This window comes from Aulonocara stuartgranti (genome assembly GCF_965226115.1).
Source record: "Aulonocara stuartgranti genome assembly, chromosome: 5".
Taxonomy (NCBI): Eukaryota; Metazoa; Chordata; class Actinopteri; order Cichliformes; family Cichlidae; genus Aulonocara; species Aulonocara stuartgranti.
The window spans coordinates 30,832,445-30,857,610 of NC_138943.1; the positions used below are offsets into that span (position 1 = coordinate 30,832,445).

At 39.6% G+C, this 25,166-nt stretch overlaps 2 protein-coding genes across 3 annotated transcripts; both read left to right on the forward strand.

The window, feature by feature from the left end:
- Positions 1-12,272, forward strand: LOC309706211 (blue-sensitive opsin-like). Of its 2 annotated transcripts, none has more exons than XM_082532524.1 (6): positions 1-73; positions 8,463-10,437; positions 10,553-10,721; positions 10,819-10,984; positions 11,252-11,491; positions 12,049-12,272. In XM_082532524.1, exons 2-6 carry the CDS (start codon positions 10,059-10,061, stop codon positions 12,151-12,153), a joined length of 1,059 nt encoding a protein of 352 aa, XP_082388650.1. In that variant the 5' UTR covers positions 1-73; positions 8,463-10,058; the 3' UTR covers positions 12,154-12,272. The 2 variants fall into 2 exon arrangements, with proteins under 2 accessions (XP_082388650.1, XP_082388651.1); XM_082532525.1 differs by lacking the exon at positions 1-73 and adding an exon at positions 8,345-8,375.
- A 4,323-nt stretch (positions 12,273-16,595) lies between these two features.
- LOC309706212 (blue-sensitive opsin) lies at positions 16,596-19,649 on the forward strand. The gene is made up of 5 exons (XM_082532526.1): positions 16,596-17,139; positions 17,615-17,783; positions 17,909-18,074; positions 18,274-18,513; positions 19,067-19,649. Exons 1-5 carry the CDS (start codon positions 16,761-16,763, stop codon positions 19,166-19,168), a joined length of 1,056 nt encoding a protein of 351 aa, XP_082388652.1. The 5' UTR covers positions 16,596-16,760; the 3' UTR covers positions 19,169-19,649.
- The last annotated feature ends 5,517 nt before the right edge of the window (positions 19,650-25,166 follow it).

The following is a 25,166-nucleotide window of genomic DNA, read 5'->3' on the forward strand; positions in this document are numbered from 1 at the left end:
GGAAAATGGAAGAGAGTTGGCGTCACCCAAAGTAAACATGGCGACAAGGACCCACTTGCAAACCGTTTCGGAGGTAAAGGTATATACATTTTTTTTTATTTTTGTCAATCTGTGTGTGCGAATCGTGCAGTAAGTACCAGTGTACTTTTAGGAACACTGCAAATCGATTTAAAGTAAACACGTTACGACTTTGCGCGAATTACAACAAGTTGTGTTATAGGAGTTGGGTTATTGTCCCTTACTAAAGATGGCGACACCCGTACCGAATCTCCTTTTATTTTAATTTTGTATGCAATTCTGATTTTATTCCCCTCTAAACCTACTTGTATATGCCCACAAATTCTCGACAACACCGCACGAGCAACAATTTACAGACTTTGCGCTCGCATATATTAATGTTGACACGCCCACGCCCCCCTTTAGCGCGCCCTCCACTGATACAAATACTCTACTACAATGGCTTCAACATAAAAAAAAAGCGTCCCTGGTTTTGACATCAATATGTTCAGCCGTAGGATAGGCGGAAGACAATGGATGGATGATGGACGGATGGATGTTCAGCCATATTCTTTGATGTCAACCTAAAAGACAAGTAAATGTACGCTCCAGGTAGCGAAATAAAACATATAGTTAAAAAGTATTTCGGTTTATGACCGAGACAACAAATAAAGAAATGATTGTACATTATGACCAATACTGCAAAACAGATCACATCATATTTAGAGCAACTCAGATTTAAAACACAACATATATACACAGTACTTTGTCAAAGTCTTGAGATACTATTCATTTATTTATATCTTGTTAGGAAAATGGTAAATCCATACAGAAACATGTATTTTTGGAAATACTATTTTTTTTTAAAAGGCAAAAAAAGTTTTTTCAATTGTACCAAGCTTAAAAGTCAATATTTCAGATGACAAGCTTTATTATTTAACACAGCCTTAACTCTCTTAGGCAAGCTTTCCTGTCATTTCATTGCGTAGCCTTCAGGAATAGTACTTCCAGGCTATTTGAAGAACATTCAAAGCTCCTTTTTTGGACCATGGCTGCCCTTTGTTCTCTTTTAATAACCATACATTGCTTCAATAACTGATAGTGTTGTATTCTGTGTTTATCTATCCAGGTGTGCTTTTACTGTGCTGGCAGTGTGACAAAAAAGTCACTGCCAGATGTAGAAAGTCTGGCTACTTGGAAGCAAAATATAAAGAAATAAGTGTGGTTCAAGCATTTTAGTTTGGCAGACTAGTGCCAGATGTCCGGGTAACCAGCAAGAGAAAAAGGTGAGCGAGTATTAGCATAATTCTGACTTTTTGCAGGTTGAATTCGTTGCTGCGAAGATGATAAGTTAATGTGGCTTAAACAGTCATTGCATGTTCTGATGGACTGCAAAGCTATCCTCAGCAGTAGGCCAGGACTTCTTCTTCTTTTTCTTCTTCTTCAAAAAGTCTGCGCAAACATTTTTTAAAATTATTATTGCCAGACTACTTTATCATCCATTAGCTGGTTGGCAGTAATTCAATCTGTCTCTTTTTACACTACAGCTTTATTTCTGCTGCATGTGGGGTGCTTACATGCACCTTAAAGACCTTAGGTTCTGAGTACCTGAACCTGACCTCTGACCTTCTTCCTAAAGAAGGCCAATAATAAAGAAAAAAAACATATTTCATGATATGAAAAGTAGCTGCCCTTTGTTGCAGCACTATGTTAGTCCATTAGATGGCAGACTTACACTACTGATTTTCTTCCTCCATCAAAGGTGACTTTTGAGGTGAGGTGACTTTTCAGTGCCTTTTGTCTGTCTGTGTACAACATTAAACAAAACTGTACACATGTACATGTACAAATAAACATGTACACATGCAAACTGTGTTTGTATGTGTACATGTTTATTTGTAACAGGCTGAAAGACGGAGGTTTGCGTGCTTGTCAGAATCAGAATCGTGTTTATTGGCCAAGTATATGTGCAGACACATACAAGGAATTTGGTTCCGGTAGATGGTGGCTCAGCACAGCAATGTAAATCTCACACACACACACACACACACACACACACACACACACACACACCTACCTCCTGGGGAGGGAGGCAAGAGAGGTCCCCACAATCCTCTCCGCTGCTCTCAATCAATCAATCTTTATTTATAAAGCACTTTTCATACAAAAAAAAAATGTAGCACAAAGTGCTTTACATGGTTAAAATCAGCCCACCCCACCCTCCAACTCACTCCCCACACTCTCATTAACATAAACAATGTGAATACACACATACCCCCCCCCCCCCCCCCCACGCACACACACACGTGTCTATATATACATTACACATGCATACACATACAGTACATACACAAAGCTGTGTAAACCAACTATAAATAACTAATCTAAACTTATTTACATAAAATACAGAAATGAAATGAGGTGGAATGAATACTACAGAATGTACATAAGGTGCAGTTGCAGTCTGGCAGTGGGAGCAGTGTGACAGGTCAACTGTTTAGAAGGGAGATGGCGAGGGGAAAGAAACTGTTCCTGGTCTGCAGGCTTCTGAACCGTCTGCCAGAGGGCAGCAGATCAAAAAGTCTGTGTCCAGGGTGTGAGGGGTCTGTGATGATTTTCCCTGCCCGTTTCCTGGTTCTTGAGAGGTACAGATCCTGGATGGAGGGCAGGGGGCGCCAATGATCCTTTCTGCTGCCCGTACAGTCCGCTGCAGTCTGCTCCTGTCCTGTTTAGTGGCTGCACCATAACAAACTGTGATGGAGGAGCACAGGACAGACTCAATGACCGCAGCGTAGAACTGGATCAGCAGCTCCTGTGTCGACTGTACTCCCCAAGTTGTCTCAGGAAGTACATCCTCTGCTGGGTCTTTTTGAGGATGGAGTTGATGTTGGTCTCCCACTTCAGGTCCTGGGAGATGGTGGTACCCAGGAACTTGAAGGTCTTCACAGTCGACACACAGCTGTCTGATATGGTGAGGGGGAGCAGAGTTGAGGGATGTTTCCTGAAGTCCACTGTCATCTCTACAGTCTTAAGAGTGTTCAGCTCCAGATTGTGCTGACTGCACCAGAGTACCAGCCGCTCAACTTCCTGCCGGTATGCAGACTCATCACTATCCTGAATGAGGCCAATGACAGTGGTGTCATCTGCAAACTTTAGGAGTTTAACAGCCGAGTTCTTGGAGGTGCAGTCATTAGTGTAGAGGGAGAACAGTAGTGGTGAGAGGACACATCCTTGAGGGGCACCAATACTGAGGGACCGAGTTTCAGAGGTGATCTCCCCCAGCCTCACTTGTTGCTTTCTATCTGTCAGGAAGCTGGTGATCCACTGACAGGTAGGTGGTGACACGCTGAGCTGGGAGAGTTTGGAGGAGAGAAGTTCAGGCACGATGGTGTTAAAAGCCGAACTAAAGTCCACAAACAGGACCCTGGCAAAAGTTCCCGGGCGGTCGAGGTGTTGCAGGATGTAATGCAGCCCCATGTTCACTGCATCATCCACCGACCTGTTTGCCCGGTAGGCAAACTGCAGAGGGTCCAGCTGGTGGCCTGTAATGTCTTTCAGATGGGCTAACACCAGTCGTTCAAAGGATTTCATGACCACAGATGTCAAGGCGACAGGTCTGTAGTCATTCAGTCAGAGTAAAGATGGGAGCCAGCTGTTCAGCACAGGTTTTAGTGCTGTGATTTATATACGCGTTTAACTCACTGCTGTCATATAAAGAACATTTTTTTAAAAAGAAAGGAAGAACAAACAAATTAAAAACCAAGCCACTTTTATATACATGATTCTCTTGAGCCAGCCTCCATTTACTTGTATTTTATTTCCAAGGAGCCAGTTGATTGTTTGTTAACTCGCTTAACACGAACCTATCAATTATTCAAGCATAAAAAATTGCACCTAACTCAAAAAACGAAGCAATGTTGTGTCTACGCATAACGAAAAAAGGCTCTATCACAGTGTGGGGCTGTATTTCAGCCAGTGGTGTTGGGGATTTGTCAAGACTGATCTAATTATGAACAAAGAAATGTTCCATCAGATTTTGATCCATTATGCAATATAGAGACCTTACCCTCTGGAAAGAATTATTTTCAGGATGATGATCCCAAACGTACTGCCAGCGTAGTAAAACCATACCTGGATAGAAAAAACACAGTGAAACACCACGAGTCATGGATTGGCCTCCCCAGAGTGGGGAGCTCAACATTATTGAACAGAACAAAAGGACGCCAACATCCAAAGAAAAGCTTTGAATGTCCTTCACGAAGCCTGGAGAACTATTCCTGAAGACTTCTTAAAGAAATCACAAGAAAACCTGCCTAGGAAAGTTCACAGTGTTTTGAAGAATAAATAAAGTCATACCATTGACTTTCAAGCCCATCAGAATATAAAGAAATGAAGGATGATTCACGAGTTTTGCACAACGCTGGAAATGACCATCAAATAGGCTATAAGGTCCAACTACAGCTGCACACTCAAATAGGTCCCTTTGTTTTTCTGATCAAACCTAAAATGAAGAAAATTGCCATTGATGCAGAAAAACTAAAGAATAACTATTCCTCATATTGTGTTTGGTCAAGATTGTTTTTATTTTGAAAGAACTAGAAAGAAAGAAACTACAATGGTAAAGCCATTTCAGTGGACATTTCATGCGTGCCGCAGAAAAGGGATTATGTCTCGGAAGTCTCAACAGACAGATTGGAAACTCGTTAGGGCCGTCATGACGATAATGATGAGATAAAAGGATGAAAGCTTCCTAGAAAGCCAAGCATGACCTCTGCCTAAAGAACGAAAACAAAGGAAATAGCAGAGATCACGGAACACTTGGAAAAATACTCTTGTTCACGTCTTGCTGAGTGATGTCTATACATGCTGTACTGTGAAAAATCTTGATCAGTGTCACTGTATTTTTTATTATCATTATTATTATCGTCATGTTTAGATTTTAACCAGATTGGGTCACGAAAACACAGCACATATATATTTTTTGTAGTACATACTGACATACTGTCCATGTTTCTCATACATGTGCTCACCTGGATGAGTACAGCAGACTGAGAAAGGTCAGTGGTGCTCAGATGCCAGTAATTGTTTACACTCATTAAGAGTCTTAGATAATGGCAGGAGAGCTGAGCTTTCAAACCCTAAAGAGATCATGATGTCACTCAAGTGACACGGATCAAGGATTTTGAGCGGGATTTTGAGAAGGGATTTTTTTTCCCTCCCACCACTACAGCAGGCTGTCTGACTCATTCATATTCATATTGTGCCCACATCTGTGAGGTTGTTTGGCTTTATAAACTTATATTCAGGAATTCTAAAGGTAAATAATCTTGTAAAGGGTTGATTTGTCACAGCACAGAGTTGTCACAAATGATGAGCAAGGTTGTAAAGTAGGAGTTCTATGCATTTTGTTATTTAAAAAGAAAACATCATGCACCAGATTGCACATCATTTAGTTTTTTGTTCACACATCCTGTGATCGTCCACAGATCTTCACTGAGCATCTTCAGAACACGTACCTAAATGTTTTTGTTTTCTTTTTTTTCTACCAAATGCTTCATTTTAGGGACTTGCACGGAGGGTCACACCAGTGTACAAACACAGTAACACAGTGACAGGAACAGCGTCACATCCTTGATGGTCTTACATTTACCCTCTGTTCTAAATGGATGTTATCTTAATTGCTTTCCTAATCACACACAAAGCCATATTAACCTGATGAAAAATGACAACAGTGACAAAGAAAATGCAAACATGGGCGCTGGTTTCATTTAGGTATTGGGGTGGAATAAACCCAGTTACTTTTATTACAGCCACTACATTTCTTGCAGTCTGGTGAGTTTGTATGCACCATTTGCACCTTTTCAATAGGCGGTGAGATTTGTCATTATTATTATTTATGGGAAAATACAAAAATCAGTTAATCTCAGACTGGAATGCAGTGGACTGAGGACCACTTTTGAGTCAAAACACATCTTTTAGGTTTACCTTGTTGCTTATGAAAGAGTCTGGACAAAGGAATTATCCATTCTATTTCTTAGCAGGCTACTTTTGTGCCTTCTGTTTGGAATGGTAACTGCCTAAATGTACGTCTATCACCTGCCAATAATATCCATCCATCATCCACCCACCCATAGCCCATCCATCTTCTTTGGTTTGAATTTAAGGTTGCAGGGGCTGAAGCCTATCCAGCTCACACTGGGCAAAAGGTAGAATACCCTCTGGACAGATCACTAATGTGTTGCAGGGCAAACACAGAGAGACAGACAACCATTTACCTCACTTCATGTTATTGTCCCAAGTAAAGAATCTAGGGGTAGAAGACATCTACGGCAAATAATTCTGGACCTCTCATACGCTAAATTTCGAGAGGATGAATTGGTGGGTTTGTATGGTAGTCTGAAGCTGGATGGCATGCCACCTGGTGGAGACTGATATTATTTCTTTATTGCTGGCAGAAGCTCATTACAATGGCATTGCCCCAAATAAAATGCCTCATAAGGAAATGACAGCAGTCTAGGGAGCAAAGTAGGATACTTTTTTTTTAATGTTCTCAATGCTTTTATTATTTAAGGTCCAAAACTGAACCGTCACAGGCCAGAGCAGGCTGAGCTGGGTGGGCATAAGAGGTGTTTGTGTTGAAGGCACAGGTGGAGGATGTGCAGAGATGATGGCAGGGTGCTAACCACCAACGTGTACACTAAATGTGTTTATGACCTATTTTTGATTAATTTTATTTTTTTAAAAATATACATATACTACTTTATAATAAACACATGTACAGCAGACAGTCCTTAGAATTCTCATATGTACTTGTACTGTATGTGTCATTCACATTCACAACAACATCTGTCAAATAAAGACAGCAGTCTGGGTCAAGTCTTTGTGAAACTCTGGCATTAGTTGTCTGATTTAAGGTTGGTCCAAATGTCCTTTTACAATAATGAGATTGCAGGTTTACTTGTTACTGTTTAGGAACTTACAGCTTTAACACCTAAAGCATTATTTTACTTTAAAAGCTTTATAATTACACAAGATATCTGCTAAATAATAAACAAATGTATGCAAAATTTCAGAACCTATACTTTGACTTCCTTTGCTATTAATTTTCACTCATTGCATCAAATGTCATATATGTACAGTATTTACAGCATTAAAACAATTATATATTTCTGAAATCGAGCTGAATTTGTGAATAGTCTTTCTTTTATAGTGTTTCTATGTGGGAAAAAAATCGTCATTCACAGTTACAGGTTTGACTTGTAAGTCCACAGTCTATATTTGTAATTTTGTTGATATTTAATATATTTAAATTCCTGGAGAGTTAATAGGAAAACACTGTTAAATTACACAGTTTCTTTGTTGTTGTTGTTTTTTACAGTGAGTGTGCATTTCCACAGTAGAACTCACAAAGACAATATTCCCCACTTTCTTCACCTACTTGTCATGAAGAGACTATCAACATTATATCTGTCCTGCTGTAATTTGTTCTGAAGTGGAAAAAAATGCCCAAACTCTGCCGTCTGCAGAGATCCATCCTCTACATCGGATAATCCTTTCTTGAGCCTGATACGATAATGAAGGTCAAGATCATCCATCCTAATACTAACAGCAAGCAGGTTAATCAAGATCAGACGGAATGTGATTTGCTGTCGTAATAGCGCTGGTACCTGGATTAGCAGATCCCAAAACAGTGTCCTTCCCTCTATAGTGGAACTAATTGTGCATTGGCACTCGCTAACGTGTTTGCTTATCTGTGGAAACATGTTTGTCAGTAGATAGCCATTACTTCATGTTCATTATGTTGAGCATACCCTAAAAACATATATTGGCTTCTAATTTTTCATTTTTATATTTCTTGCTTCTGGTGATATTCCTAGAGGAGTTGCTTTTTCCTTTTCTGGATAAATCCATCAATACATCCAGTTACAGTCATAGGGGTCAAGTCAGCTGATACTGTGAGAGGCAGAGTACAGCCTGGACAGGGTGACTGCCAACTTCAGAGAGTGACAAGATCAAAGTTACATAAAATTCCAATTAAGACCTACTAATTAACTTGTCATATAGGTTTTTGTTATATGGGGTGAACTTCCTGAGAAAAGCCTCACATGCACAGTAAGAACAATTCCACAGAGGAAGGCCCCATGCAGTTTCAAACCCACAACCCTCTTAATGCTGTCGCTTACTTAATGAATAAATAATTGTTTAATCATTGAATTAATTAAGTATTTAAATGTTTGACAGGCCTGTAAATGTATTCCCACTCCCTCTGCTGCTTTACTCCAGCACACCTACAATAGATGCTGCACTAAACATCACACAAAAACTGCCCCATTCCTGTGGATGTGGAGAAAATCACACATACTACATACTATGCAAAGGTAAATTTTCTGTAATGAAACAAGCAGATGGGTGACTTGCTGAACATGCAGAAGCCATGTAAGTCATCTTGTTTTCTTACTTGACAGGCAGCAAAGACCCAAGCTGGATCTGCGTCCACCCTGAAGCCCAACAACAAGGTGACCAGGATGGTGTTGATCTTTGTGCTGGGCTTCCTGACATGATACATCCCAGCTTTGCTTTTGTACTTGTGAACAACCACCATCAGTCTTTTGATTTGAGATTTGCTTCTATAGTGTCTGTCTTTTCCAAGATCCCCTGCAGTCTTTAACCTAGTTGTCCATGTTGTCCTTGATAAACAGATCTTTAGGATCTCCTGCCAATTTTTGGCAAGCACAAAAGAACAGCATGGACATCACGTGTCTCCACATTCTGGAAACTTGCTGTCTGTAGAAGTCCCTATCCTTTCCATAATTAAAAGATCTCAAAAATAATATAAACTAACAAACAGGTTTAAATTTAAATGTCTTATTAAAGCAGCTGCAATGCATCAGGAAACAGCAGCTTATATAAATAAACTATAGAAACAAAAATTTTTATCAACATCTTTTTTTCAATGTTAAAAAAAAAACTAAATAAAGATGCTGAGGATGAGCAGAAATAAGGATGAAGACTCCTCAACATGAGTTGGACCTGCTTCGAGTGGAAATGCATGTGATTAGGTTGATTTTTTATAAACTGCTGCTGACTGGCTGCATATCATAGCTGTATTTTGTTAATATTCACATACACACCAAATTGCTGAGGTTGTGCAATTTTGTTTTTCCTGTATGAAATAGTCTACAACTTTTTTGCCCATTAAAATGAAATAAAGTTAGAAATAAGAAAGTGTTGAGCAAGCTAGTTTAATAGTTCTATTTTCCTCCACTAACTTTCTTCCTCTTAAGTATGCTTATGCACATCCTCCTCTGTATCGGATCGTTGGGACGACAATGAGCAAATTCTGCGATTAACCCGCCAGCTTAAATCGTACCACAGAGTGTTACCATAAAACCTTCAATCTTGCATGCTAGTGCAACAAAGACGCTCCCTTAAGCTCAGTAAAGGCAGCAAAATGCCAAGGTAACACAAAGCTTGAGTTAAATCCCCATGCAAAATAGGGTGTAATCCACTTAACAAGAGATTATCAAATATAATGTGATTGGAAACCAGATTAGCAGGTGAAGACCGGCAGGGAACTTCCTTAGGAAAGAGGGATTAACCTCTTTAACCAAGTTTGGATGCCAAAAACATATCTAGGTTTGCACAGATTTTTGGAAGTCCAAATATGCTTGTGTTTGTTCCCAGATTCAAATACTTGTTAGTTCAGATATCTGTCAAATAACCAAATCTCAGAATTTAGCATCACAGCACGCAACACAGAACTGGAAACCACAGAAGCATCAACACCAGTTAATAAAATGAAAAGCTATGAAGGCAATTAAATTAGTCAATTAATTACGTAGTCAATTAAATAATCAATTAACCACTTTATAGCGATCAGTGTCATGAAACCCTTTATAAACGTCAATACGACGCACACAGCCAATAAAGACAAGAGACGATAGAATTCCTAACCGCACAGCGTTCATGTCTGCTCCTTAAATTTATTATTTGGCAGAGCCTGCGCGATACCTAATTTGAGCCGTAACATCAGCAGGAGTACGTTGTTCGAAATAAGCAAAATGAAGGGTAAACGTGATATGGAGCTGCCAGAAGACTTCTGGATACCCGTCAGCCTGGACACAAACAACATCACGTCACTTAGCCCTTTTCTGGTTCCACAGGACCACTTGGGGGATACTGCCACCTTTTACGCCATGGCAGTTTTCATGTTATTCATATTTATTTTTGGCACTTTCATCAACGCCCTTACCATTGCATGCACCATCCAATACAAGAAACTTCGATCCCACCTCAACTACATCCTGTTGAACTTGGCAGCAGCAAACCTTCTTGTGTCCACTGTGGGCTCCTTCACTGCCTGCTGCACTTTTTCATTCAGATATTTCATCTTTGGTGCGCTAGCATGCAAGATCGAAGGTTTCATGGTAACACTCGGTGGTAAGTCATTGGCTGCAGACAACACTGTAAAAATCCGTTGTAGCCCATCTCCCTTTTAATAGACTTATTTATGCTGATTTCTAGAGGGAGTTAAAGGGTTTTCCTGTCATTGCAGGTATGGTAAGCCTGTGGTCCCTTGCTGTGATAGCTTTCGAGCGATGGCTTGTGATTTGCAAGCCGCTCGGTAACTTTATTTTCAAGCCCGACCACGCTATAGCCTGCTGTGCATTCACTTGGTTTTTTGCAGTATTTGCCTCAGCTCCTCCACTGTTCGGCTGGAGCAGGTAAGCAACAGACACAACATACTTCAGAAAATCAGCTGGCAACACAATGCATTTAAGTAGAACTGTACAATCAACGTGCTTCTACTTTTCCTTGCAGGTATATTCCAGAAGGCCTACAGTGCTCCTGTGGGCCAGACTGGTACACCACAAACAACAAATACAACAATGAGTCCTATGTGATGTTCCTGTTCTGCTTCTGCTTTGCTGTTCCTTTGACCACGATTATCTTTTGCTACTCCCAGCTGCTCATCACACTGAAAATGGTGAGACAAAATGAGATGGTTTTGGTCTACTGAAATTATTCTCTTGATGACTGAGAAACATGTATACTTAAATAAATGCTGTCTTATATCCTATCAAAGCCAAAATCTAACAGGCCAGATCTACTTACCATTCAAACTGACACGCTTAGTATTATTAATATCTGCAAGATCAAAGCACAACGTAAACTCTTCTATTTATTCACATGACTTGTGGTTTTTTTCAAAGTAACCTTTCCAACATGACCCTGATCAATCCCACATTAACAGGCAGCCAAGGCCCAAGCTGAGTCTGCCTCCACCCAGAAGGCAGAGAGGGAAGTGACCAGGATGGTGGTGATCATGGTGCTCGGCTTCTTGGTGTGCTGGATGCCATATGCCTCCTTTGCTCTTTGGGTTGTGAACAACCGTGGGCAGTCATTCGATCTGAGATTTGCGACTATACCGTCCTGTTTCTCAAAGGCTTCAGCAGTCTACAACCCTGTTATCTATGTGGTCTTTAATAAACAGGTCAGTTACATGCTGTGCCGAGTAAGTACTAAGTTATTTAGAAGCAAATGGGTTGTCTTCTCCTGGTTTTTAATACACCAAACAACATGTTTTAAAGTTATCTGATGTGCAGGAGCTTTGAATCGATGCTCTACTTTATCTATGTGTATCTCACTACTGTGACTCTTTTATATCCAACTTAAACAACATGTTTGGTTAATTTTTGTCCCATTTAGAAGGAATGTAAATAAAAGGGGTTATAGGTAGGGGTAATCTGGGGGTCAATGGCTCAGTTCCCTTGCTGTGACTCCGTTAGAAGGTAGAGCAACAAGTCAGTTGTTGGATCCCTGGCGACTCCAGTCCATACACATGTCCTTGGGCAAGATGTTCGTGCTTTGAAGATGTTTTTGGTGCAAAAGTCTACTAACCAACCTATTTTCTTAACTTTATATAGGCTGTATCATATCTTAGCTGTGGTCCTAAAGCTATAAATAATTGGGCTGTTTTTATGCATAAAAAATGATACTTTATAACTTTGCACAGGAGATTTAATCTACAAATATGTTTTTCCCTTGCAGTTCCGTACATGTATGTTAGCGATGATGGGGATGGGAGGAGGTGAGGAGGAGGAGAGCTCAACAACACAATCGGTGACTGAAGTTTCCAAAGTCGGGCCTGCTTAGGCAACACGTCAATGCTCGCTGATTTCTGAACTGTAAATTACAAAGAATGTACATGTATTTTATCATATGTAAAAATGTCATGATTTAAGTAGGAATAATCTGCAAAATGAAAATGCAAATAAAAAACAGACACAAAATCTTTACTGAATCTCTGTGCTTGACTGAAAACACGTTTTCACTTGCTCTGTGTTTTTCTCCAACACTTAGAAGTTATTAAAAAGTGCACTATGAGAGTATATTATAGTGTGCTATATAAAAGTATTTTTGTTATCATTTTAAATGTGATATTTATTAAGCGTGTGATTAATATGTATTTGCACTTTTATTAGCGAAATGTTTTTGTCTTATTGTCTTAAACTTATTTTATTCAGGTCACTCTCATGCAACCAAAGTACAAAATATTATATCGTTCAAAAAGGTATTTTATAACATAAAAATCTGTAGTTCACATAAGCACCATGAGCCATAGTCATATCCTTCAGCCATCTTGGTATTTTGAAAGTGGACATGATCAGTGAAGGAGTGGGCATGGCTGAGACACTGATGGACATCGGATACACATGTAACTGCAACGTGACTGTTCAGTTAGGTAGATCTGTTCTTAACCTTACCCTCGTTTGTCATCCTCTCTGACTCTCAGACCACAGTTTAACTAACATCATGTTGTCTTTCATAAGACTAGAAAAACAACTGTGACCATGAATTCTTCAGAAAAGTGCTAGCGTCAATCACGGGAGCTGTGGGATTTTTCGCAAAAGACTTTTATGCAAAAGGACTTTTCAACCAGAAGTCAGTGAAATTACTATGTTTGGTCAACTTATCCAAACAAAGACAGGGTCACAGGGTCTGCCAGGTCTCTGTCACCAGCAGCAAAAACTAGCTGTCCACCTGTATCAATTGTCACCTTATAGGTTTGGAAATGAAAAAAACAACAACCCCAAAACAAACATAGAATATGGCCTGGAAGTCCCAAGGTCAAAATGGAAGATGCCCTCAAGGGTGGTGGAGAATGACAGAGCAGTGGGACTTCCAGATACAGACAGACAAAATGGTGGCTCCAACCGAACATAGTGGTTGTAGACAAATAGAAGAAGATGGCCACAGTGATAGATGTAGCGGTTCTGAATGACAGCAACATCAGGAAGAAGGAACACGAGGAACTTGAGAAATACCAAGAGCTCAGAGAAGAGCTTGAGAAGATGTGGAGGGTGAAGGTATCTGTGGTCCCAGTGGTAATCGGAGCACTAGGTGGCTCAAGCAGATCCCGGGAACAACATCGGAGATCTCTGTCCAGAAGATCGCAGTCCTGGGAACAGCTAAGATACTGCGCAGGACCCTCAAGCTCCCAGGCCTCTGGTAGAGGACCCGATAGGATAGACCGCCCCAAGGGGCGAGAGGAAGATTATTTTTTTTTGATGGGCCATCCTGCTTAGTTAATATTCCCTAGTCAGCTATGTGTCATCACACAACCACTGAACTAAAACTGAAAGACACAACCAGCGTCTTTCAGTTGGGGCAAGCAGGGCTAGCAGTGCTTGTTTTTTGTGTGCAAGCTAATGCAGCTTCACTGTAAATGGGTTGAATTCGATGTTTAAGGGGGATCTGCGTGTGCTAGTCTTAAAATATGTCAACTCACATTAAAAATTTAAGAAGAATGTGGGTTTTTAACAAGACACGGTGATTAAGGATTAGTCTGAATAATGAGACTAAACAATGTGAGTGAAGCGACTCTACTTCCTCTACAAACTGAGAAGCACAAGAGATTCAACCCCCATTATGAGCACCTTCTACGGAGGCACAGTTGAGAGTATCCTCACCAGCTGCATCACTGTGTGGTATGACTCCTGCACTGGGTCCTGCAGGAAAAAAATGACAACGGGTAGTGAGAGCAGCGGAGAGGATTGGGGGGACCTCTCTTGCCTCCCTCCCCAGGAGATCTACTGCGCGTGCCTCATCCGGAAGGTCCTCTCCATTACAGGTGACTCCACTCATCCCTTCAACAGCTTCTTCAGTTTGCTGCCATCAGGAAGGACACTGAAGAGCCTCCGGGCCAGACTGAGAGACAGCTTCGTCCATCAGGCTGTCGAGATGCTGACCATCTCTGAATCGAGAAGGGGGGCCCAAGGGTACATCTTTCGCCATCTTTCAATGCTGTGATTGCAGCCATTCCCCAACTCTCTGTGAATGGTACTCATGGCCATTCGAGAATCTGTGTATTGGATTAGTAGTCGTTGATCAATGGTCATAAGAATTTGCATACTAACAATCATGGAACTAACCCCCCAGCCCATTGTTCATTCAGTGGTGCTAGTTTAATTCGCTGTGCAAATGCACTGTTTATAAGGTTGGGGAAACCTGCAGTCAGCTGAGACTGAAGAAGTCACTTGGATGAGTGACAAAACGTTTCTCCCACTGAAAATGTCCAGATGAACAGAATCAACCTTTTGGAATTTACTTACCTGGATGATTGAGCACGCATCAAGACATTATTTTATTAATATTTTTGAAATGATAGCAGCATAAATGAAAATTTTTGCAGCACAAACCAGCACAAACGTAGCACAAATGTTTGACATCATTTTTCTTTGATTTGGGTAATGTGGGGGGGGGGGCTGGTTGACCTTTTGACCTTTACATTTTCATTAATATCGTTAAAACAGAGGCAGCACAAACGACAGTTTTAGCAGCACCAAGCAGCACAAACATAGCACAGTTGATTGACACCAGTTTTGTTTGATTCCATTAATGTGGGGGGGCTGGTTGACCTCTGATGACCTCTAGAAATCAGCTGTATAGAAAGTCAAGTCAAGTCAAAGTCAAAGTCAACTTTATTGTCAATTCTGCCACATGTACAGGACATACAGAGAATAGAAACTTCGTTACTCTCAATCCCTAGATAAAATAGAAAATGAACATTTAAATATAAGAGTGATTAAAAATGCAAGTAAAATATTTTAAAGTAAAAAAAATTAAATAATATAATACAATTTTACATATAACAAGAAAGCTATACAATATACAATATAAGGGTAAATGACATTGAGTGCAAACCAGGCAGAGTAGTGCAAATAGGCAAATAGTGCAAATGGAGATTTGGTAATGTACGGTATGAGATAGTGTAACACAAAGTCTTATGAGGTAATGGCTTTGTGTTACACTATCTCATACCGTACATTACCAAATCTTATGAGGTAATGGCAGTCCAATGCTCCACAAAGTGACTGGTAACTGGTCCAGGCCAGTGAGTGAGTCAGAGAGTGTGTGTGTGTGAGTGTGTGTGACAGAGAACATTTACTATGTAGTAAAAGTAAAGGTTTGAGAGTAGGATGAGCAAGTATTTTTTTTGCATGGCTTCTAAAAGTGAGTCTGTAAGTTTGTCACTCAATGCAAACTGCCAAAATGGAGTTTACAGGCAGAAAATAAAATATATACAATACACAGACTGGTGATCTGTCCCTATTGTAGTTGGGACAGACTCCAGTCACCACCTTCCTAATCTAGAATTGGATAAGTGGAGGAAAATCAATGGATGGATGGATGGATACCAAGACAGTCCTGACTCATAGGTCAAGTACAGGCAGATGCTTCATCCAATTAAGATCTGTGGAATTTGGATGCCAGGTCAACAGCTTGAACTTTTTGTTTTGTAACTCAAGCCAATCCTAAGATGTTTTTGTGACAGTACCTACTCCAGGACATTGTCCTGCTGGGTCAGACTGCTTCCAGTGCTGGGGGGAGGGGGTCTGCTTGTTCTGGAACAAACAAAAATAACATCCACATAAACACCAAAATCCAATGGTTCAAGAAAGTTTCTGGCAAGATTATCAGTGTTACAGACTTCACCTGTCAGTGGTTTAACATTTTGCCTAGAGCGGTGTTCACTGCAGTGGAAGTTTATATAAACTATGCTGTCTGAAGTGGTGACATAATTAAGAGGTCACAGAGGAATGTGATATCCTCGGCAGGGGAAGAAATTTGATCTTAAAGGTTTGATAATGTTGCCAATCAATAGAGGGAAGACCCCCAAAAAGAGACCAATGACTCATTCAAAGGACCTGTAACCACCAACTGTAAAGTAGATCTGATGAGTAGTTAGCAAGATAAGGGATGAAGAGACAGATAGAAAAACCTTTTCCATAAGTCTGATTACTCCTTCTTGGTGAAAAATAATTGTGCCAGAAAAAAGGAGTACTGAGGGTGAGATGCATGCACTGACCTCTTGGAAGTCCCTGTAGATCAGATTATATGGTTCACAAACACACTGCCCTTACACTAGGATGTAATGAGATGATCCTTGCCAAGTCTGGTAATGCGATAGTAATCTGTGTATTAGCTATTGGGTAGGGTATGTTGTTATCGGAATGCAAGGAAAGCTTTAAATCCTGTCCTTTAGCCAATTATGTTGAGCCTCAGCAATCATCAAAGTTCCTATAAATGCCGCTGTTAACTCCGCTTCAGACAGACGAGCATCTCAGATATAAGACGGAGGGAAAAATGAAATCTCTGAGTACTATTTGAAATTAGATGCAGTTTATTTGAAGTCTTTTAAACTGTTTTTTTTTTTATATTTTAGATATAGATTTTGATCGCAAACTCCATCTAAGAAAATGAGAGGAAATCATCCCACTGAGTTCCCAGATGACTTCTGGATCCCCGTCCCTCTGGACACCAACAATATCACAGCCTTCAGCCCATACCTGGTTCCCCAGGACCATTTAGGAAGCCCGATGATCTTTTATTCCATGTCAGCATTTATGTTCTTCTTGTGGGTGGCCGGCACAATCATCAATGTCCTCACTATCGCATGTACTGTCCAATACAAGAAGCTCCGGTCTCATCTAAACTACATCCTGGTGAACCTGGCTGTTGCGAACCTCCTCGTCTCCTCTGTGGGCTCTTTCACCTGCTTCATCTGTTTTGCTTTTAAATACATGTTCCCTGGTCCAATTGCATGCAAGATTGAAGGATTTACAGCAACTCTTGGTGGTAAGGAGCATAATTATAGACTTTGTTAAGTAAGAAAAAAGGATTACATCATGCATCATATTATTACACTCGAATTAAAATGATGCGTGTGAGAGATTTGACCTATGCCAGTTTTTGTCAACCAAAGCGCTCTCAATAGGGATTTTTAAAAAAATCTGAACTGCAATAATAATAATGATAATAATAATAAGCTATTTGTTTTTCACATGACACATAAAATACATATTGTGTCCTTATTTGTAAGAGAAATAGAGCTATCAGTGTACTGGTGCCAGTATCATTGCATACCGTATGGTACTATATAAAGCTAACTTTATTTTGAACATCAAAATGTTCTTTTTTTCAAAGAATACCACATAAGGCACTGTTGTTGTTAAAGAAGTTGTTGGTTATGTGGTTATGTGAGCCAATATATAAAAAGCAGCTGCTGTTTCTAAATATTAACGTAGTTATCGTTATCTTTGTCCTCTTGCAGGTATGGTTAGCTTGTGGTCTCTTGCTGTGGTAGCATTTGAAAGATGGTTGGTTGTGTGCAAGCCACTTGGGAACTTTGCCTTCAAGTCCAGCCACGCTATAGCATGCTGTGGATTGACTTGGGTCTGCGGTCTGAGCGCTGCACTTCCACCTCTGTTTGGATGGAGCAGGTGAGTACATATAGATTAAGCACTTTATAATTAATTTGCTCTAACCTTGATGTAAATGGTTCTCTTAGGACTAATAACAAATGTATACATATACCACAGCGGAAAATAATTGTTTCTCTTTCTAGGTATATCCCAGAGGGCATGCAGTGTTCCTGTGGCCCAGACTGGTACACAACAGGCAACAAGTTTAACAATGAAACCTACGTGATGTTCCTCTTCTGCTTCTGCTTTGCTGTCCCTTTCTCCACCATCGTCTTCTGCTACTCACAGCTGCTGTTCATGCTGAAAGCGGTAGGCAATATGACATTGGTTAGCAATTGTCGTATCCTATGTTTAGGGTGATTGTGTTGTGTTTAGTTTTGTTTATTAAAAGGAAATACTAGAAGGCAAAACAAACCAGGGAAGGGGTGGGAATGAAGGAAAAAATATATTTTTATACTTACAATTTTCCAGTCTGATGCTGATTCTGACAAATGATCTGTCTCAAAAGGCAGTAAAGGCCCAAGCAGAGTCTGCCTCTACCCAGAAGGCAGAGAAGGAAGTGACCAGGATGGTGGTGATTATGGTGCTGGGCTTTCTGGTGTGCTGGATGCCATATGCCTCCTTTGCCATCTGGGTTGTGAATAACCGTGGGCAGCCATTCGACCTGAGACTGGCCACCATTCCTTCCTGTTTCTCAAAGGCCTCCACAGTCTACAACCCAGTCATTTACATCCTCCTCAATAAGCAGGTAAAAATCTTTGGCAGCTCAAAGTGAAATAAATTTAACTTAGCCTAAATTTGAATCCATTTCACTAAACTGAAGCTTTGCTTAGTTTAAGCAGGGTAACAAACATGGATCATCAGCTTTGTGTTTTGTTTTGTTTTTATTTGAGCTTGTGACTGAGTCGGCCACGGACGCCCCCTAATGGTGGCTGTTAGAAAATACAAAAGGGTTGACCCATCCTCCAAGACAAAATCTGACAGACAGTTGAGCCTAAATAAACATGGAACAAAAAGAAGACACTCATTTATTGTCAATTTTCATGAAAATGTAAAAAAAAAAAACATCAAGAGGGAGTAAATAATAAGTTACTACCCTCCAATCACGCTGACTTTTGTTGTGCCAGCTTTTGCTTTTATCCATCACTGCTGGTAACATGCTAATGCTGCACTGAGTGGTGGTCTGTGAGTCCCCTCCATCTCCCCTGAGACACTTTAATGTGACTAAGATGGCTTTTTACAAGGACTACTAAAAAGATTAACAAGAAGTGACCAAAACCTTTCTCTTTGTTCTCTTTTAGTTCCGCTCGTGTATAAGGCAGATGCTGGGAATGAGCGGAGGTGACGATGAAGAGTCATCAAGTCAATCCACCACTGAAGTCTCTAAAGTTGCACCTGCATAGGTTACTCGTGCCCAATTTGGACAGCTCGCATACTGAACATAGCACAGAAATGCTAATAATGTGACAAACGTATTTTTGCTATTGTTACAGATACATAGTTTTATGCAGTAAAAATGTTTAACAAAAAGGAAATAAATTTCATTGATGAAGCAACTATTTGTGTCTTTAAAAGGCTCATCACTGCACATAATGATGGACATGATACTAAAGCATACCTTTTTAGCATTATATTTTATTTTAACAATCTTGTTTTGTTTAGTTTTTAGTTGTTTTTTTTTCCAGTATAACATTCAGGTCATGAAAACCCATATTAGGTTTCAGAAATACTTACAGTATGATAGAAATATGTGTAAATATGTTTGATAAGTTGTGCTGCAGTTATTATAGGAAGCCCGAAATAATATATTTGTTTATCTTTTTAATGTGTAGTGGTGTAGTGCAAGAGAAAACCAATAAACTGGACACAATGTTGCTGCTTGTATTTACAACATTTACTGCTCCTGGATCAGCTCATCACATAGATGGGCTCGTGGGATCAACAGGATATACTTGAGGTAAAAGGAAAATCCACAAATGCACATCAATGTTATTGAAGTGAAGGAAATGGTTCTAGTTTCGCACTTTAGTTTAGTCTTTCATGGTGTACTCTTTATGCAGAAACACAAACACATGCACACACCTAGCAAGCCTGTAAAAGTTATTGAGTGAAGACAAGTACAGCAGAAACACACTCCTGTAAACATTCACATTGAAATGGAAGTGGGAAAAGAAAAGAAAAAAGCTTTAACAATGATGCAAACCAACCTCACTCTTCTGATTTATTCACAGCTCATGGATTTGTTTCATAGCTTCTATTTATAGATGCTCAGAAAGCAGCATTTATCTCCAAGTCCTTGTTAATATTTGAAACCCTGCATCAATCACAGCTAAATATGGTAAAGAAAATGGTTACATTTATTTTCAGGACATTTGTATGCAATTCAAACATAATGCAAAAGCCACATTACAGTTTTCAGTAAGTGTTTAATATTATTGAGTCTGCTGAGGAAACACCCACTTTGTGTGTTAAATTTAAATATAATTGTTAATTTGCTACTGTGCTGCAAAAGGTGAGGATCTGCAGCATTTGGCCTACAGATAGTGTCATAATTAATGACCTTTCACAGCAGTCCCAATAGAGATTAACAGAGAACCCATTAATCCCATTGCAGCACTATTGGCTTACAATTCACCTAGAGTGTACTTGTAAGATGGTCTTTATTGATTATGAACGAATGGGGATGAGACACAAAAGATCAACTTTTATCTTTGTAAAATAAAAATACAAAACGGTTTTTCTTGCAGAGAAAGCCCTTTTCCTCATAAAATGGTAGATTTCTTCAAATTCATGCTGATGGGGAAGCAATCAGAGGACACTGTGCCTCTGAGGCATCCACCTCCATACCATAATCATAACAAATGTTCGATTAGATCAAAACATGCAGTTTCTTATATGTACCTACACATGCATATAAGAAACTCTATATTCCAGATGATTGTGATGGTTGAAGGTCAAATCTTTCAGGCAGCTGCAGCCAAATATTCTCTGTTTTTGCTTGCTTGAAATCAAAATATTAACTGATGTAAGGGGGTTTGTTGACCTCACAGTGACTCATATCAGGGATTTTCTGCAACTGAAAGCACAAACAAATCTAAAAATGGAACTATAACTACTCCTTTGGTGCTTTTTTAAAAAAAAAAAAAAATCAAAAACCTAAAGGAAAATTGCAAGTTACATTTTGGATCTATAACTCTGTTAACCCTTTGCAAAAAAACAGTCCTTGCCAAAATACTAAAAACTAAGATTACTGAGAAACATTGTTGCTAAGAAGTGAAAGTCACACAATCACACATCATACTAATATTTCTGGAATTGATTTCTTTTTTTGCACATCTGTACAGCAGGAGAGAAGGAGTAAAAACTTTGATCATCAAATCCTCCTCAAACACAGATTTGAAATAAATCAGAATTATCTGGTGTGAAGTAAACACAAGAAAGTAAAGATTGGCAAAGATGGAGCTGGTTCACGTCACACCAGTGGAGCAATTTGCAGTCATTTCCTGTCACTGCAAGTTAATGACTGGAAATTACCTAAGACAGTGAATGAATAAACCAGACCTCTTAGTGACTATGGTCATGGAGATACCAGTCGATAGTCGGGAGCAGATCTGAGTTCTGCTAGTAGTGAACTTTTGACAAACACGAATAGTTCAGAACTAGCGGAATTCCAGTCCTACCCTCGAAACATCTCGCTGTGACGTGGGAAAAACAGCCAGAGTAAAACAAAACCAAAAAGCCCTTTACCTAGCATCATCTCTACCTCTCAGGTGATATGTAAATTTACATTAAGAGATAGATCCCTACTTAACTTCACATTTTAGAAATGTCTTTGTTTAACCCACTGTTGCTTCCTAATCTAAGGTGGAAAATTTTAGCAAGTGCTAACATGAAGAGAGACACAGTTGGAAATACAAAAGTAGAAAAATATAAAGAAAATTTACAACTCCCTCCAGTTTTGGGGTCCATCCTTTTCCTGGTGTAAAGTCCTTGTCCGAGGAAGGGTTCTTATCAAATCTGCATGTCTGCTACCTGTGCAAGAAGTGGACTCAACAAAACTGCAGAGTTAGGGATTAAGGTAAACCACTACAGCAGCTTTGAGGACCCTTAGCTTTCCCCTGAAATGAACCGCTGTTCCGGAGAGATTAAAGTGTTTACGGAGCGAGCATGCCAAAAGTAATTACTCTGTGTTAATGTGTTTTGTGGAGGAACCTGAGTTGTCCGTATAATCTGCTTTGGCCTGCTTGGAGATGAGAAATCTTCGCTCACTTTTCACTGTGTCAAATAGGTTAGACATTCACGGCTAAGACAGGAGAAGGTGGTGCAACACAGCTGCTGTCCTTGCAACGTCCTCAGCTAGGAACACTGGTGCAGTGCTGCTATCATATAATGTTACAGTTATGGTAATGTTTGTAGCCAGTGAAAGATCCACAATGAAACTGTGCAGATGAGGAATTTCTTTCAGAATCAGATATTTGAAACCTGACGGCTACTTTGTGATTTACAGCCAAGGAGCTGAGTCACACTTATATTTAGTGCATTACAATGAGTCCCCTCGGAGACAACAGGCTTTGGAAAATAAGTTAAACAGCCCATTAACAACAGAAATGAACTATTAACCTACTGCGCTGACCTGTTACCTCAATTGTGTTTTGGAACAGTTAATACTGACACATCCTCCTCAGTCAGTGGCAAATCCGGACTTTCAGGAGCATACCCGGTGGGTCACTTAAAGCGTCAGATTGGTTTTGCAGTCGTAAACAAAACATTCTTATCAAATTTAACAATGATCACATTAGTTAACCTGCTCTAAAAGTAGGCTACATGTTCCACTTTCTGTGGCTGTGACAGTGTGGCCTCTGGGTGGCACTAGTCAGGGAATTCCCTCCACCCAAATCGTTATACTTAGTTTGGCCGAAGCAGCTCAGCTTTAGTCTTTTTAGGTCATAGACTGTATAAAAAAGATTAACATAGTGTACGACTCTGAAAGTTGAAAGCAGTTCATGATTCCTTAAACCTGCTCTAATGACTAAAACTGTCGTCTGCTACCCGAGTTTATGATCTCTGTTGCGAGTGAATGCAGTGTGATTTAAATGTTGTAAATTATGCTCCGTGTTATAGTCAAGAAAGACCACAGAGCAGCATTTGTTTTAAGGAATAATTGTTGCAGCTTCATAACATTGTTGCTGCCACTGAAAATTACATTTTATTCAGCTTTAAATGTGCATGATGGTCAGCTTGATGAATAATACTAAATAGCAACTTTAAATATGATTCAGGACTGAGACCTCATCTGTAATCCTAAATATTAATCTATTAATGCTTTGCTAGCAACACACAGTGTTTTTGTAGCTGTGTTATCTGGAACCTTTATCTTATACTTGTTTTAGCTAACATTAGCTAAGATGTTAATATCTTTGACTCAAACTCCAAAAAATAAAAGTCAATCTATATTTAATTAATTCTTGCAGTCATTGTCTGTCTAACCCAAGGACACCTAATACTGTGTTGGCTCCCCAGAGGAAAACATAGTATTTACTTTGCTAGGCCTTAGATGTAGCTGTTGGGTTGAGCTTAGGGGACTGACTCAGACATTTGACTATCGGTCTGAAGGAGCTCATGTTTGTTTTGCTGTATATATTGCTTGTTATTATCCATGTTTACACTGAGACATTGCCACATCGCCATTTGACTCAGCAGCTAAATCATCAATAAACAGCAGTTTCCCAGTTCCCCTGCATGCTAATTTCACAGCACTGCCTTCAAAATGGTTGAAAAATAATGGGAAACGCTTTTCTTCCCACGTCCCATAGTTCTGCTCATTGTTCATCTTGGTTTTAATCAGTTCAAAGAATCTTGTTTTGTAGCTACGCATGTTTTTTTCTGTTTACTTGAAATTGTTTTTACATTCATTAAGTCATGTCTTGATTCTAGATTTAATAACGTCCCACCTTTTATCTCATTAGTCATTAAAAAAAATCATAACTATGGTATGTAACAGTTTCTGTTAAGAAATCTCTGGTAGCCTACTGGTTTTCACTTGTAACACTTTGAATATTAGATCAATGGCCACAGATGCATTAGGTTCTCCGAAGGCTTACACAGATCCTCCAGTGCTTTTTCCTATATCAATTTAATCACATAATTAAGTAGCTACAGGAATTATCATCCAGTTGTCACATAATTGCATGAGTTATTGTTAACGTGTGAAGTTGGATTTCATAAACAGCGACTTAGAACAGATCTCCCAGATACACACTATCCTGCAGAATAGTGCATCAGACAGAGGACAGAGGACAGAGGGACTTTAGACAGATTGCGTTCAGTGCTCTTTGTCAAAAATGTGAAAAAACAATTGAATTTGCAACTCATGAAAAGATTTAAAAACACTCTCACGCAGTCTTGTACCATAAAATTACTACCAACTTTTCAATTATCAGGCTTTCCCATAACCAAATGAAGTCTTCAATAGCCACCCTCACAGATCCATCATGAAGTGACTCATCTTGAATGAGCTAGTTCTAAATTTTATCATATAATTTATTGTTTAAGTTACTTATTAGCCTAAAGACAATCATTCAAACAACCAGTTTCATGAGGCTTGCTCATAATGCTCATAAGTACAAAAAGTGTTCCTCCCTTTGCTTGCCACTTGCCATAAGGGCTATGACGTGTGTTGCAGGGTCAAAGGACTGTCAAATAATCCGATGAACCCTCTATCCGGAGGGATTAAATGTGTCTTACTTCCCTCACAGGTCAACAACTGAAACCTGCACTATTATAGGACCGCGGATCTCCACTTCTCCACTAAAGCTGCTCTGAGAGTGCTATGCAAATCAGGGCTGACACATATACCTGTTAGGATCACAGTAGCATCAATATTAAATATTGCAAAGTGTCTGGATTTGACACCTCTCTGTATTCAAAAGTATAAGAAAGTAAACATTTTCTTTATAGGTTTAATGGTGATTTGAGAGATATATGCACTTTTATGTTTCTACTTTTCATTTCTACATGGTTATAAACCAAATGAGCCACTAGAGAACTCAGTGTGGAAAAATTAGGACACAAAACTGGCATTTATTTGTTGGTCAAAGATCTTGAAACTAATCCTTATCTGAAGTCAGTGGACGGAAATCCACTTTCAAACAAGATTATTCTAGCATTTTGTCTTAACCTCATTAGTTGATTGTTTTAATTACAGTTCAGGGTTATTGCTTTGCCACTGTGCTGCACTGCCAATAGGCACATCACAGCTATAATTTGATTGTGACCTAATCCAATCATGGGTTTGTGAAGCATAGGTATAAAAGCAAAAGTCAGATCTGTAGCACCAAGCAGCCAAGGAGGTAGCAAGTGACAAGAAAGGCTAACAGCTCAGGACCTCCTTCTAAGAACAGA

Coding starts and splice junctions, on each gene's coding strand:
- LOC309706211 (XM_082532524.1), top strand. CDS start 10,059: ATGAAGGGTAAACGTGATATGGAGCTGCCAGAAGACTTCTGGATACCC. Junction 10,438..10,552: donor TTTCATGGTAACACTCGGTG/GTAAGTCATTGG, acceptor CTGTCATTGCAG/GTATGGTAAGCCTGTGGTCC. Junction 11,492..12,048: donor ATGTGGTCTTTAATAAACAG/GTCAGTTACATG, acceptor TTTCCCTTGCAG/TTCCGTACATGTATGTTAGC.
- LOC309706212 (XM_082532526.1), top strand. CDS start 16,761: ATGAGAGGAAATCATCCCACTGAGTTCCCAGATGACTTCTGGATCCCC. Junction 17,784..17,908: donor CCTCTGTTTGGATGGAGCAG/GTGAGTACATAT, acceptor TTCTCTTTCTAG/GTATATCCCAGAGGGCATGC. Junction 18,514..19,066: donor ACATCCTCCTCAATAAGCAG/GTAAAAATCTTT, acceptor GTTCTCTTTTAG/TTCCGCTCGTGTATAAGGCA.